This window comes from Periophthalmus magnuspinnatus, chromosome 3 (assembly GCF_009829125.3).
Source record: "Periophthalmus magnuspinnatus isolate fPerMag1 chromosome 3, fPerMag1.2.pri, whole genome shotgun sequence".
In the NCBI taxonomy this organism is placed as follows: Eukaryota; Metazoa; Chordata; class Actinopteri; order Gobiiformes; family Gobiidae; genus Periophthalmus; species Periophthalmus magnuspinnatus.
The window spans coordinates 3,772,315-3,788,304 of NC_047128.1; the positions used below are offsets into that span (position 1 = coordinate 3,772,315).

General features: G+C 37.9%; 1 protein-coding gene across 2 annotated transcripts in view; it reads left to right on the forward strand.

Annotated features, from left to right (window-relative positions):
• slc12a1 (solute carrier family 12 member 1) overlaps positions 1-12,499 on the forward strand; it is a 37,410-nt gene extending 24,911 nt beyond the window's left edge. For both annotated transcript variants that reach the window (XM_033987585.2, XM_055230962.1), the window contains exons 18-26: positions 821-927; positions 1,918-2,000; positions 4,534-4,653; positions 7,387-7,515; positions 10,097-10,208; positions 10,857-10,943; positions 11,204-11,339; positions 11,420-11,487; positions 12,291-12,499. In XM_033987585.2, coding sequence (XP_033843476.1) covers positions 821-927; positions 1,918-2,000; positions 4,534-4,653; positions 7,387-7,515; positions 10,097-10,208; positions 10,857-10,943; positions 11,204-11,339; positions 11,420-11,487; positions 12,291-12,426 — 978 coding nt within the window. In that variant the 3' untranslated portion in view covers positions 12,427-12,499. The remainder of the gene's footprint in view (positions 1-820; positions 928-1,917; positions 2,001-4,533; positions 4,654-7,386; positions 7,516-10,096; positions 10,209-10,856; positions 10,944-11,203; positions 11,340-11,419; positions 11,488-12,290) is intronic.
• The last annotated feature ends 3,491 nt before the right edge of the window (positions 12,500-15,990 follow it).

Here is a 15,990-nt window from a genome sequence, read left to right on the forward strand (position 1 = left end):
CAAACTTGTCAACATTAAAAGAGCTGTGAGACTCTTGGTCGTGTTAGTGTTATTTCTATTACTCGCAAAAACTTTATAAAGAGCGGAGCATCGTAACTACCAGTCAAAATGGTTTTTTTTTTCACTATTTTCTACATATATATATAATTTAATATATGAAGCAAGACGTATGGAATTATGTAGTAAAAAAAAAAAAAAAAGAAATAACTTCAAATAAAAATGAAATAACTTAAACTAAAAACTTAAACGTAAAGTAAAAATAAAATAAAATATAATAATAACTACATAATTCCATATATCTTATTTCATATACCGTAAATTTCGAACTATAGAGTGCACCTGAATATAAGCCGCACCAGCTAAATTTGAAAAGAAAATCAATTTTGTCCATATATAAGCTGAACCTGAATATAAGCCACAGGTTTTTGTGTTGTAACATGAGATATTTACACAGAAAGACGGTACACAGAAGGTTTTTTTAGTTTTAATTTAGGAAACGCTTTTTTCTTTTTTTTTTCTTTTTTTTTCTTGTGTCTGAAAAGCATCAGTTCATAATCTTTCCCCATGTCTCACTTATGCATTTACTGTTAGAGTGCCCCCCAGTGGCCGTTAGGCAGTAAAAATCTATAAATTAGCCGCACTGTTGTATAAGCCGCAGGGTTCAAAGTGTGGGAAAAAAGTAGCGGCTTATAGTCCGAAATTTACGGTAGTTGTTTTATATATGTTTAATGTATGTAAATGTAGAAATTAGTAAAAATAAATAAATAAAATTGCACTGACTCGGTGCTAATGTTTTATTTTTATTTTTTTTTCTCCACAGGGGTCAGGTCTCGGTCGTATGAAGCCGAACACTTTGATGATGGGATTCAAGACAAACTGGAGAAGAGCTGGAGCTGACGCAGTGCAGAACTATGTGGGATTACTACAGTGAGTACACACAGAGTCACGGGGAGGACAAAGGGGTTTTCCTGTTCATTTATATTAAACTGGGGCCCATGTGCAGCGTTTTGCCCCGGGCCCCCCAAATTTCTGTCAACGGCCCTGCATATGCATATATTGTGTCTGAAATTCATGAAGATTTTATGAGGAGAGTAAAGCAGCAGAGGTGTGCAGAGTAGCCCAAAAATGCACTCAAGAGTAACAGTACTTCAAAATAATGTTGATTAAAAATAATATTATTAGGGGCGACAGTAGCTCAGTTGGTGTTTAGAGAGTTTGTCCGCTGGTCCGAAGGTTGGCAGTTCGAAGCTCGTTCTCAACATAAACATTATTTATCATTGGTAGAGTGTTCAGATCCACTGACCCTCAGACAAATGCTTTTGTTGTTGTTGTGTCCTTGGGCAAGACACCTAACCCACCTTACCTCCAGTGTCTGTTTACACTGGTGTATGTTTTGAGTGACTTGAAGGTGGAAAAGTGCTTTATAAATATTAATCAAGTACATACAAGAGTAACTTAAACCTATACACAAGTAAGAGTAATGTCACTTCAAAGAAAATATTACTCAACTAGAAGTAAAAAGTACTCTTAGAAGTACAAAATTTCTCAACTCAAGGTAAAATTATGTTAGATATGAATGTTATTGATATTAGTCCTTTGTTATGGTCAGTATTTCGCGATATCTGTTTATCCGGGGCCGGGTCACAGGGGCCGCAGTCTATGCAGGGATACCAAGACTTCCCTCACCCCAGACACTTCCTCCAGCTCGTTCAGTGAAACCCAAAGGCGTTCCCAGGCCAGCCGAGAGACATAGTCCCTCCAGCGTGTCTTGGGTATTCCCCCGGGAAACGTCCAGGCTGCATATGAAATTAATTATATACTTTTACCAGGAATAACGCACATCATGTAAATCACTGGCCGTAAATATGTAAAATGTATTTGAAACATGCGGGTTCACTCGTGTGTTTTGTTTTGCAGCGACGCCTTTGATTTCGAATATGGGACGGTGCTGCTGAGGATGGATGAAGGGTTAGACGTCGCCCATATTGTTGAAGCAGAAGGTGAGACTCGCAGTTCAAAAATCATACGGGGAATTGTAATGGGAAATATCAAGGCAAAGTGATAAGGAAGACTGCGCCGTGTGAATACAAACTCGCACTATACAGCTCCAAATACTTTTCCTGCTCAATATGTAATAAAAATGTGTCAACAGCAGCGAGATGTACAGGAATAATAAATGGCCCTATAACGCAGACTTAATAAAACGCCGTCTGGGTGCTATGGCAAAACAAAACAACGCAGGTACTCTCAGTTGGTTCATTCAAACTTTACAACGTTGTTTGAATTGTAATATACGCTAATGCTATATGTAAGAAAGTGCACATGAATCTGATTAATTTATTTGGGATGGAAATGACCGGTTTTACATTGGGACATACCGTATTTTCCGGAGTATAAGTCGCACCAGCCAAAAAATGCATAATAATGAAGAAAAAATATATATATTTCACATATAAGGCACATCTGAGTATAAGTCGCACCCCCAGACAAACTATGTAAAAAGGTGCAACTTATAGTCTGGAAAATATGGTATGTCGATTCAAACTAGCTTCTGGATGAGAGCCAAAACGTCAAAAAAACAGGGTCTGCAGCTAAAACCATCCATCCATTTTCTGTTGCTTATCTGGAGTTGGGTCACCTGGGCACCTCCCTCACCCCAGACACTTCCTCCTCCTCCTCGGTACAGTATTTATTGCGATATTTTGTGGAGGCTAGCCAAATTGTGAATATGCTACGTTTTCCTTTTAAAATGCCTTGACAAGCCGTTGGTTCTGTCATCATCCAAGGAATAACATATAAAAGTGCTTAATAACAGTAATTTCTTCATGTAGTCTGCACTGAAATGGAGCAAAGGATCATGGTCTATGTAGTTCCCTCTGTTTTTAGCAAAGAGAATTGTAATTCCATATACTGTCATGGCCGATGATATTATTGCGAGACTTTTGACGATATGAAATCACGATATTTCGATTATTGTTACATCCTGACTAAAGGCCTTCCTTCGATCCAGAACACACATTTCTTCAGTACTTTATAAAAATGTCGCTGGTGAATCTCCCTGTTTTCAAATGGGCGTGACAGGTGGATTAGCCAATTAGGGACATGCTTTGTTTGTCTATATCAAAACAAATATGGCTGCTTACGAGAAAAAAAAGGGAAAAAATATCACAGGAGACTGGAAAACATGGCGGATTAATGCAGAATCAATGAACGAAGGACTAAACTCAGAAATGTGATTTTGTTTGTAAATCATAGGCAACCAATGAGCTCCTTCATTTCACATGTGTCACTGAAAAAAAACAAGTCTGATTGGACGATCACGTTTGGTTTCGTTTTAATAGATTCTTTTTCCAGACCAAGGTTTAGTTTGTTTTCATCCCTGACCGTTGGGACTGCTCACTAGCACTCTTCCTCATAGTGGCCACATGATGTTACTGCGACGTGTCCTGTCCTTCCTACAGGTGGAGGCAGGACAACAGGTAGGAAAACAAACTAAACCTTGGTCTAAAAAAAGAAATTATGACCAGATGAACGTCACTGAGTCGATGGAGCAACATGGTGGCTAGCAGGTTAGCTGTGTCCATTTATATATACATTCATGCTCGAGACGTGATGGAGGGAGTGACCCGTCTGATATCCCTGTGTATAAAAAATACAGAGTGATATCAATGTGGAGTTGCCAGTTGAGCTGAAACTTCTCCACGTTGGGACAGACATTACAGAAGTCCTGCACAGGAGGCTGCTGACTTAAACCAGTCTTATTATAGCAACAATAATAAAGGCGCAGTGATAAGAGGGACACTTTGCTCGGAGCTGTTCACTGTGTTTGCTGCAGATAAGATAAGATACTACTATAATTATGTTTTAACTTTGTCTCAGTCCAAAAGTAACCTGCTCCTGATATAGACTCCAGGTTTATTGTCTAAGTAATGGATTAGATTATCATGAGATCAGCAGTTTTATATATATATATTTGGTTCTACAATCACAACTTTAGCTGAGCTTTTTTCATGCAAGACTTTTACTTAGCATATGCATTCTCCTTCCACCACTGGATCATGTCATTTCTTGTCATCACAGATTAAGTGGATGGATTTTTATTTCAATTTAAAAGTATGTAACCCAAAATTGGGAGTTAAAACTGTTTTTTGAAATCAAATGCACCTTTATCTCATGTGCAGTATTTTTTATAACGTTTAGTTGTAGTTTTGAGTAAATTTGATATAAACTATGTATTTTTGAAAAGCAAAAGGTGGATATTTAGTAGTTTAGTAGAGTTTGTTCTTTGCTGCATAATTCCATATATTTTACTTCACATATTTTGTGTCTAAAATGTAGAAAGTAGCAAAAACAAAAACAAAAACACATTTAGAGGGTGTGTCCAAACTTATTATGTATTGATCAGATGTCCTCACATTTCAGTGTCCCATGACTTACAAAGGTGTAAATTTCACCTTCTAACACTGAAATTACAGTAAGACTTTTCTGAAATAATTATGATGTATTGATGATGTTTTAACTTGTGTTTTGCAGATGAGATGTTGAAGGCGGCAAAAGAGCAGCAGGCTCTGGAAGGAGAGATGAACGGAGGAAAATCCAAAGGACTGTTCAGGAAGTCGAGAAACTCCTCACAACAAGTGCTGACCACCAGAGGTACAGGGGCACACATGTAGATACACGCAGATGCACGCAGACACACACAGATACAAGCAGACACACACAGATACAAGCAGACACATGCAAATACGCGCAGATACAAGCAGACGCATGCAGACGCAAGCAGACACACACAGATGCACACAGATACAAGCAGACACATGCAAATACACGCAGATGCACGCAGACGCACGCAGAAGCACACAGACGCACGCAGACACTCGCAGACGCACACAGATATAAGCAGACACATGAAAATACACGTAGATACAAGCAGACAAACGCAGACGCACACAGATACAAGCAGACACATGCAAATACACGTAGATAAAGCAGACGCACACAGATACACGCAGACACTCGCAGATACATACGGACGCACATAGACACACACACACACATACAGACACACACGCAGCCACACACATGCAGACAAACGCAGACATATGCAGACACACACAAATACACAAAGACTCGCTGACAAACGGAGACACATGCGGACGCACACATGCAGACACACACATGCAGACACACACAAAGACACACAGACACACACACATGCACCAGTGGAGGTGAAAATGGGCTGATCTGCAAAATGGTGTTTTGAAAATAGTGGAGTAAAGTTTACTCAAACATGAATCACTCCAAATACAACTTCAGAGGGTAAATGAGAAGAAACGACTGGTTAAACGCTCTGAAAAGTTGATTTTGCAGAACAGGTCTGATTTAATCTTTTTTTTTTCCTAAATAGTTTATGTTAATTTAAAAGAATACATTTAAAATATATGAACTTGGATGTAAAAAGATGAGATTTATTTATTTGAATAATCTAAACTATGGCCCAATGAGTACAATATTACGTTCTCAATATTCGTAGTGTTTTTGTTTCCCATTAGGCTTAAACTCCTGTGTAAAACCAGTCTAATCATGACTGATAACAGCCAGTTTAAAGTGATGATTTTTCTTCCACTTTTCTCAAACTATAAATAAGTTCCCCAGCTTTGAGCCTCCTCTCCGGCTGCTGTGTGCTATAATGGAATCAGGCATAACGCTCACGTCGTCTCCATGGTCTAATGTGATCATATGGGACTCTGATGCAGTTAGCAGCACATCATTTAAAAGGCCGTTTAAAAGAACACACATACTCTCTCTTTACCTCACTTGGCATCGCTGCTGTTGTGTTTAGTATTCAGCTGGAGTCCTGCTCATTGCTATCTTTGAAACGGCTGATTAGGCTCTTAATGTGGCTGCTTTTCCCATGTAACTGGATAATAATGAAAAACCAATGCCCAGGGAATATTATTTTTAGTTTGAAGTAGCACATGTATTGCACGGATCCAGCTACAGGAACCAACAATACAAAATGAATCAGACGTATTCTGCAAAATGGACTTTTCAGCGCTTTTAAACTAAATGTTCTAGTTGTTTCTTCTCGTTGAGCCTCTTGAAGTTGTATTTGGAGTGATTTATGTTTGAGTAATCTTTAATCCGCTATTTTCAAGATGCCATTTTGCCGTTCTAGCCTCATTTTCACACGTTTACGCACTTCCTTCTCCAGTTTTATTTTCTTAATCGGTGATACTCGTAGGATTCGGCAGCGTCGTGTAGTCATTTTGGTACAAATCTATAAAAAATTACTTCTCGCTAGTGTGATGTGCAGCTGTCAATAGGGGGCGCCGACAGCTACACGGCGCTTTGCTGTGATGACGTTTACGGCGGCGTCAGCTCCCACTGGACTTGTTTCTTTTACCAAGTTGTTTTAGATGAATATTGTGGTTTAAAATGTGCAAATTATAACATAATGATCCACAGGTGCCAGAAATGAGAACTATAGACACAAGAACAATAGGGCGGATTAAAAAAAAAAACACTTTTTATGATGCAAAATTTCATTACAATTCTTAAACGCCATTTGATGAGGTTTGTATAGTTCTTCTAATTAAGTACTGAGAGAAACATTACAGCCTGGATTTGAGTTCACATGAAGAAAATCTATTATTCCACCAAAAGTATTCATTGTGTTGGTCATAACATCATAAATATACAAACATACAAACATGTACTATTTTTACCTCATCTCAATAGGCTTCACTTTGGCAACTCAAATTCAGTGGCTTGTAACAGAGATGCAAATGTATTATAAACGCTGAATCAAATGGAATTACAGATGCATATACTGTAATGAAATAGAAATATAACTTTACTATAACAATGAAGATAATTAAAGGTCCCATATTACACAAAATTGAGTCTTGTAGCTTTAGTCCATGTTCTAATACTGTTTCCTCCTCAAAAACAGACCTGGAGTTGTGTTTTGTTTCATTCACACATGTTTGAGTAACACTTTATTATTAGTCTGTTACATCTCCAAAGCTCAAAACGCTCTGTTCCACCTTGTGATGTCATGAAGTGGTAGTTTTCCAGTTAACAGCTTCTTTTACCTTTAGTTCAATAGAGATTGGCAATTCCAGAGCTGAAATGATACAAATGATTCTAGTGAAGGTGTGTGGAGTTTAAAAACACAGTGGAGCACTTCCTGTATTACCACATGCTGACATCACAAGGTGGAACAGAGTGTTTTCAGTTTGAGAGAAGAAATCAGCCTAAATACGCAGGGTTTGTGTGTTAAACATGTGTAAATGAAACTAAACTGGTCTCAGTGTTTCTCCTCTTCTTCTCTCTATACATTTTCCCTGTTTCCTGATCGTCCCTGTGTTGTCTGCCCCCTAGTGTCAGTGTGTGCACCTCCTCCTGCGCACGTCGCTAAGATGAACGAGAAGTTGGTCGAGGCGAGTAACCAGTTCAAGAAGAAACAGCCCAAAGGAACCATCGACGTGTGGTGGCTGTTTGACGATGGAGGTGAGTTCTCCCCATAAAAGTAAATACCTCCTCTTTAATACCCCACATAAGTAAAATACCTCCTCTTTAATACCCCATAGAAGTAAAATACCTCCTCTTTAATACCCCATAAAAGTAAATACGTCCTCTTTAATACCCCATAGAAGTAAAATACCCCCTCTTTAATACCCCATAGAAGTAAATACCTCCTCTTTAATACCCCATAGAAGTAAAATACCTCCTCTTTAATACCCCATAGAAGTAAATACCTCCTCTTTAATACCCCATAGAAGTAAAATACCTCCTCTTTAATACCCCATAGAAGTAAATACCTCCTCTTTAATACCCCATAGAAGTAAAATACCCCCTCTTTAATACCCCATAGAAGTAAAATACCTCCCCTTTAATACACCATAGAAGTAAAATACCTCCTCTTTAATACCCCATAGAAGTAAAATACCTCCCCTTTAATACACCATAGAAGTAAAATACCTCCTCTTTAATACCCCATAGAAGTAAAATACCTCCCCTTTAATACACCATAGAAGTAAAATACCTCCTCTTTAATACCCCATAGAAGTAAAATACCTCCCCTTTAATACACCATAGAAGTAAAATACCTCCTCTTTAATACCCCATAGAAGTAAATACTCCCTCTTTAATACCCCATAGAAGTAAATACCTCCTCTTTAATACCCCATAGAAGTAAAATACCCCCTCTTTAATACCCCATAGAAGTAAAATACCTCCCCTTTAATACACCATAGAAGTAAAATACCTCCTCTTTAATACCCCATAGAAGTAAAATACCTCCCCTTTTAATACACCACAGAAGTAAAGTACCCCTCTTTAAATCTTTGACCCAACTTTTTTCCAGATCTGTATAATTTCAATACATTTCCCTCTCAAAATATACAATTAAAATGAGATGAAGTGCCTTGGGGGGCATCTGTCAGGCGCCGCATTGATCTCGGGCTGTTTAACATTAGAGTTATGTTCAATAGAAGCCTGTTGCCGCGGGCGACGTGTCTCCGGCAGCAGGACACAAATGCACAGAGACACATCTTCAGAAGGTTTTCACACAGGTTTAACTCATGGCTCAGATCTCAGCACGAGCGAGACCGCAACCGCCACATCTTTAATTCTGAGCTCTCATTAAATAAATATATGGTAATAATTAATGGACAAGGCATTATCTAAGCAGCTTTATACAGTTCATAAAGTAAATGATGAATGTAAAAACAGGGGTATGATTAAAGCCCCACTGTGTAACTTTTGTACTGGGTCAGGTGCAATTCAAAATGTTCTTGATTGCGTTTGAATGTGTGCGCTCTATGGGTCCTCTTTAACCCACTTCTTCTCATTTAAAGGTCCTACATGTCACTAAATTGACTCTTTAGAGCTTTAACACATGTTCTAATGCTGTTTCCTCCTCAAAAACAGACCTGGAGTTGTGTTTTGTTTCATTCACACATGTTTGAATAACACTTTATTATTAGTCTGTCTACATCTCAAAACGCTCTGTTCCACCTTGTGATGTCATGACGTGGTAGTTTTCAAGTTAAAAGCTCCTTTCACCTTTAGTTAAGTAGAGATTGGCAATTCCAAAGCCGAAATTATCCAAATGATTCTAGAAATGAAGGTGTGTGGAGTTTAAAAACATGGTAGAGCACTTCCTGTATCACCACATGATGACATCACAAGGTGGAACAGAGTGTTTTCAGTTTGAGAGAAGAACTCAGCCTTAATACGCAGAGTTTGTGTATTAAACATGTGCGAATGAAACAAAACGATGAAGAAACAGCCACAGAAAATAGCGTAACATGGGCGCTTTTTGTTGGCTTTTATGTGAAGCACTTTGGTCAGCTGAGGTTGTTTTAAATGTGTTATATAAAAAAACAAAAAAACAAAAGAAAAATCACAACTTCATAGTCAATAGATAGACTTAAAAAAAACATGTTATTTAATTTTTAAGGTTTTTATTGCATTGAAAAACATGGAAGTACAGTACTGTGTCGGCAAAGCAAATTACGTGGTGCCACTTTGTCCCTATTTTATTAGAAAATGATCAAATTTGATATACTTATTTAATAGTGCAATAATTTAGTGACAGCTGCTGTTGTTAGTCTCTAAACAGGGAACTCTTGTGGTATCTGAGTAACAATTTGGCCACCAGAGAACAAAAACACAAGTGAATATACATGAGAACCGACGATCTGGAGCTCCTACTTCCATTGCACACTTCCACTTTCCCCTTTCTGTACCTAATTTACCTTAGATACCTCTGCCTTACTGGTAGGCAGATGATTTGACCATGTACAGGTCCATCGACACAAATTTTGGGGGCCTGTGTGAGCCTTCTTGCCCTAGGCCTCCAAATTTGTGTCTACATGCCTGTACAGGGTCAAATAATTTGTTTACCAGTATGATGGTTAGGTAGCTTGATGCATACTAGAGTAACCTATCAAAAACTCTAATATAAATGAATAGGAAGAGGGTCCCTAAAACCCTGGGACCCTGGACAACAGACCCCTTTGTCCCCCCCTGTCGACTCCCCTGGCCCTGTCTATAGTAACAGGTTTTGTGTCTCTTGTGTCTTAAGGTCTGACTCTGCTGCTGCCGTACATTTTGACCACCAGAAAGAAGTGGAAGGACTGTAAACTGAGGATTTTCATCGCAGGACAACCGGGACGCAGCGAGCAGGACAAAATAGAGTGAGTCACACCTCCTAGCAGGGCTGGTGACAGAAATTTCGGGGCTCGGGCCAAGAAAACTCACATGGGCCCCCGCTAACCTAAATTAATAGAAAGAGGATCCAATTCTGAGCTTCTTTTTTACTCTCAAGAGAATATCTGGCCTTCTGAGTAACACGAGATCTAAACCAGATCTGTAACAGGACTATTCCTGGTCTAAACGAGGCCAGAACCTGGTCTAACTGTAAAAAAGGCAAAACTACGAGTAGCAAGCAACGTTTATTTACACTACTAGTCAAAAGTTTGGACACGCCCTCTCATTCAATGTTTTTTTTTTTTAATTTTTACTACTTTTTTACATTTCCACACAGAAGACATCAACTATATGAAACAAGAGTTATGTAACTGTTTTTCTTAGCTACATAATTCCATATATCTTACTTCATATAAGTGTATATCATGTATACAGCATTTTATAGACAAAGGTTGAAGTTACAAAGGGAATCACAACAAAAGCGAGTTAAAATACAGAAAAAAGTAAAACTAAATCAAAACTAAACACAACAACTATAGAGAAATCTTGTTTACCATCAGAAAGAGTTTGCGTATCACAGTTTGAGAAACATGGTCTTGTTATTAATAGTATTTTTCTTGTTCTTTGTGTTTAAGGATGAAGTCTTTGTTGCATAAATTCAGAATAAACTGCAGCGACATCACGGTGATCGACGACCTCCACATCAGCCCCAGATCTGACAGGTGAAGAGCGGATTTGGAAATGTTTTCACGAATCCTATAATTTGTGACAATATGAAACTATAAATGTACAAACTTTACAAACTAGAATAATGTTGTTGTGTTAATTGTACTTTAAAAAGGGGGTATTGTGCAAAATTGACCCTCTTTGTCCCATCTTTAATACCCCATAGAAGTAAAATACCTCCTCTTTTACCTTTTCTGCTGGTTATCACCTGGATAAACACATATCTTTTACGCTCCTTTTGTTTGCCTAATCCCAGTCTTAAGAAGTTGGACGACATGATCGCTCCTTTCCGTCTGAGTGAGAACTCTAAAGACTCAGCTCAGGTGGAGGCGCTCCGTAAAGAGTTTCCCTGGAAGATCACAGACGAAGAGCTCAGCACATTTGAGGAGAAGGTGAGTACAGAGATGTGTCCTGGAGGCCGGTTGCTATGGCTTTGTTTCAATCGCATTTATTAACCTCATTCTCATCACAGACCAACCTGCAAGTGCGGCTGAACGAACTTCTCCAACAGCACTCCAGATCAGCCAATCTCATCATTGTGTAAGTGAATGTAGTAGTAGAATTATAAGTAGCAAGTAGAAAAAAATAGTAATATAGTAATAATTGTAATAGTAATAGTAGTAGCAGTAGAAAAAGTAGTAGTAGTCAGGGTTTTAGGCTTTAGCAACCCAACCCGCACAAAATTTGCTCTCACGACTCAGACCTGCCCTCCTCTCACACAGCCCCGCCTCCTCCCCACACAGCCCCGCCCTCTCCTCACACAGCCCCACACTCTCCACACACAGCCCCGCCCCCTTGAAATGTGAAGAGTTGTCACTGAAAGTCAGGTGTTTCAATAGAACTGAAATAAAATCAATACATTTTATGTGGAAAATACCTGTGGCCAAAGTAGTAGTAGTAGAAGTAGTACTAGTAGCAGTAGTAGTAGTAGTAGAAAATACCTTAGACCTGGCAACCCTGGTAGTAGTAGTAGCCGTAGTAGAAATAGTAGATTATGGGCGCGTCAGTTGTAGTAGTGGTAGTAGTTTTCATGTCAACCCATTTTTTTTGTTTTTTTAGTAGTAGTTGTAGTAGTAGTTGTTGTAGTAGTCGTAGTCATAGTCATAGTTGTAGTAGTTGTAGTCGTAGTAGTAGAGGTAGTAGTTGTAGCCATAGTTGAAAGTTGTAGATTGTGGTCGAATCAGTTGTAGCAGTGGTAGCAGTTTCCATCTAAGCAAGTTTTTAAGTTTTATTTTTTTAGTAGTAGTAGTAGTAGCAGTAGTGTAACCGTTTTATTACATCCTTTCTGTACATCTGTAGCTTGTATGATTTACACCTCCGCCCTCTCCTCTCTCTCTTCACAGGAGCATGCCCATCGCTCGTAAAGGCTCCGTGTCCGACTTCCTGTACATGGCGTGGCTCGACAGTTTGACAAAAGACCTGCCTCCGACTCTGCTGATTAGAGGCAACCACAAGAGCGTGCTCACGTTCTACTCGTGAGCCCCCCCCCCCCATCCGAACGCAAGGACGTCCCACTCATACCAAACATGTGTCCAAACTGCACCAGCCCGTCTACAGCTGCACACTGCGACGCAAACCTGGAACCAAAACTGGAACAAAACAAGGGAATATGTAATAATAGTAGTAGTAATAGTAGCAGCAGTGTCTGTAAGGAAACCCAACTCATTTCCTATATTTCAGTTTTACCAAAGTACTTATATTTTTGATGTAATATACAAGTACATACACAACCTGCTGCAAGACTGAAGGAAAATAAGAGATTATGTATGTAGTAGTAGGAGGAGAAGTAGTAGTAGTAATGTATGTAAGGAAACCCATCTAATTTCTATCTTGCAATATTTCAACTAACTACTACAGTACTTATATTTTTATGTAATCGCCTCACTTGGCTTTTATGAGAAAAAGAACTGAGTAATAAACAAGTACACCGATTGCCTGCTGCAAGACTGATGGAAAATAAGAGATTATGTATGTAGTAGTAGTAGTAGTAGTAGTGTATATAAAGAAAGAGAATATGAAACTATAGATTTGTGGATTGTTTTGAGATTATAAAATATGATGAAGTGCCTCTCTCAGATGGAGCAGGAGCCAGTGTTCCTGTATCAACGAACGCATTATTAGTTTGGTATTTTTGGTAAAAGATTCCAATAGAGAAACCATAGACTGTGTATTTAAATGGCCGTAGCTAACCTGCTAGCTGCCGCCACGTTCCAAATAGAAATTGAGGTTCATATGTCGTCTTTGTCTGACCAAACTAAAAACAAAAAATAACATATTTTGCCTGTCCTGCATCCATGTTAACATTACTGCCCTATTACATTTTCTAGATGTAATAGTTTTATTTTGTCTAAGAGGCTGCTCCAAACTGTGAACAAAAGTGCCTTAACTATCTAATAATGCAGTGCTATTATTGTATTTTGAAGGCAAGTCTCAAGATGTGAGTGTAAAATATATGTAAATAGAAAGAAAAAACATTTTTGAGATTTTTAAGAAATGAAACCAGAATCTCTTGACATTAAAATACATTGTGATTGGGTTCTACTTTGTGTTTCAAAAATGTTTACTCATCTCACAGAGTCTTGTTCGATACAATTTTCAATAATAATAGTTACTCTGAAGGTCACATTTGTAAAAGATACATGTATTTTGGATGATTTTTATTTATATAAATTTCTGATTCAGTGATTAATTTAAATAAAGTTTGTGATATTCTTAAATTGTGGCTTTGGTTATTCTATAAAAACACTATTACACAATTTGCATTGGAACTGACTCACCTCAAGAACACACAGAAAGCAGACAAACTGTTGATTGTAATGAAAGGGAAGTTAAACAGGATAAAGCAATTATTATATCACTATAGAAAATCAGGAGCAAACAAAATGGGAATCAGTGGTGTAAGGTAACAAAGTACAAGTAGTAAAGAACTGGAGTTTTTAGGTATCTCTACTTAAGTACATTTTACATTGGACACTTTACTTTTACTTCACTATATTTGAGAGCAGTATCTACTCAGCCTGGGATTCAGAACACACACTTCTTCAATACTTTCTCCCGCGTGATTGAATTAGCCAATTCGGGATCCTGATCTGTGTGATAAACATGTCAGATTTCTGCAGAATCAATGAGTGAAGCCTAGACTCTGTTAACCTGAGGTGAGAGAAATGTGACTTTATTTGTAAATCATAGACGACCAATGAGCTCCTTTGTTTCACATGCGTCACTGAAATAAACAGATCTGATTGGACGATCACTTTTGACCAGACTTGAGATGCAACAGAGGCTAGACTGATATAAATCTGTAGAAAACATAGAGAGAGAGATCTGTCTGGATTTGCTAGGGAAGTACTGTCTACTCCACTACATTTCTGAACTGGACTGAAAAGTAAAAAGTACTTTTCATATTATCTGAGGGGTTATTTTTACCATGTTCGTGGAAACATCCTGAATAAAGTTTTCGAGTTCAAGCTTCGGGTTTGAACAAACAAAAATAAACATAGAAAATTCAGGAAAAAAACCCCCAAAAATGTATTTGTATTGCACGTGTTGATCAAAATATGTATCATTTTTAATCAATACATGTGAAATACTTCTACTTTTTACTCTTAAAGTACATTTGAAACAAGTACTTAAGTTGATTTTTTTTCATGTGGCACTTTTATTTGAGCAACTTTTTACCTCTATATCTTTAGTTTTACTCAAGTAACAAAACTGATCATTTCATCCAACAAAACTGATCATTTCATCCAGCCCTGATACTGCACATCTGAAGTAAACACGTGAGTAAAGTGTAGCAGGATATCAATATTTGCACAGGAGGCTACAGGATTTTAATAAGCAAATACATCAAATGCAGTAGTCTATATACAAACAGGGCGTGTAGGCTAATTGACTCACTATTAATTATGAAACCTTTGTTACTAAATACCGTGGGTGGAACTATAATGATGCTTTTTTTGTCACGTGACTGTCCGGTTGGGGCTGAATGGTGGAGAATATGAGGATCTACAGCGCTCTCAGCTGTCTGCTCCTGGACCAACATGACCCGTTTATTAAGACTCGTAAATAACCATCTTTTACCATGCGCATCTGACACGGCTCCGCTCTTCACAGTGAGGCTGTTTCACTCTCAGATGCACAAACAAAACAAAGGCAAGAGCAAAGTTTTCACTGTTCATGTGCGAGGAGTCAAGTTATGCGTTTTTACTGTTATTTTGGAGCGGTTTTTGCTTTTGTGATTAAGTGGCACGTATACTTGGATTTCCTATAATTATGCGAATATAATTTAAGTGATGTTTTATTTTTCAATTTGCTTGTTCGAGCAATAATGGCAATGTTATTGTCTTAGCATGTTAGCTCTAGCATCTTGCTTCCTGTTTGAAATATCGCGACATCCGTGGCTATTTCTTATCGGCGCAGCTGTAATCTCGCGAGAGTTCATTAATTCGCTCAGCTGTCTGAAAATGTATTTAAAGTTGCATTTTTTTATCATGGTTTTTAAAATTTGTTTATTTGAAGGAAATTTATAAACGTATCACGTAAACGTATAAACGTATATTTATTCTAATTGATTTATTTATTGATTTGCAATATATGTTTTCAAAGTAGGATTCTGTTTCCTGATACACATAGTAAACATCTCCAGGAGCATTAATATTTGAGAAAAGTCGGAAACATCAACTGATAAAGTGATACAAGATTCCCACGTTGTTCAGAACATGTTTGTAATGATCAAAACTACAGATACAACGAGATTTTTCAGTAAAAAGATTTTGGGACATTTAGTTTTTTTTGCAAAGAACATTTTATTGTTGCAGCCTTTACGAATTGATTCAGTGTTGATTAACTGAACAGCCCTAACAAGGATCATGGATCTGACCCCAGAGGATCATGGGAGAGGATGTTTCTTGTTATTTCTTGTTTTCAAATTGCTTATAAATACATAATTTAAGGAGTTTTCACAAAGTTGTATTGCTGGTGACTTCGTCGATAACAATATAAAGCTTTATTTTAGCTTAAATGTGATGTAAACTCGGGAACTCG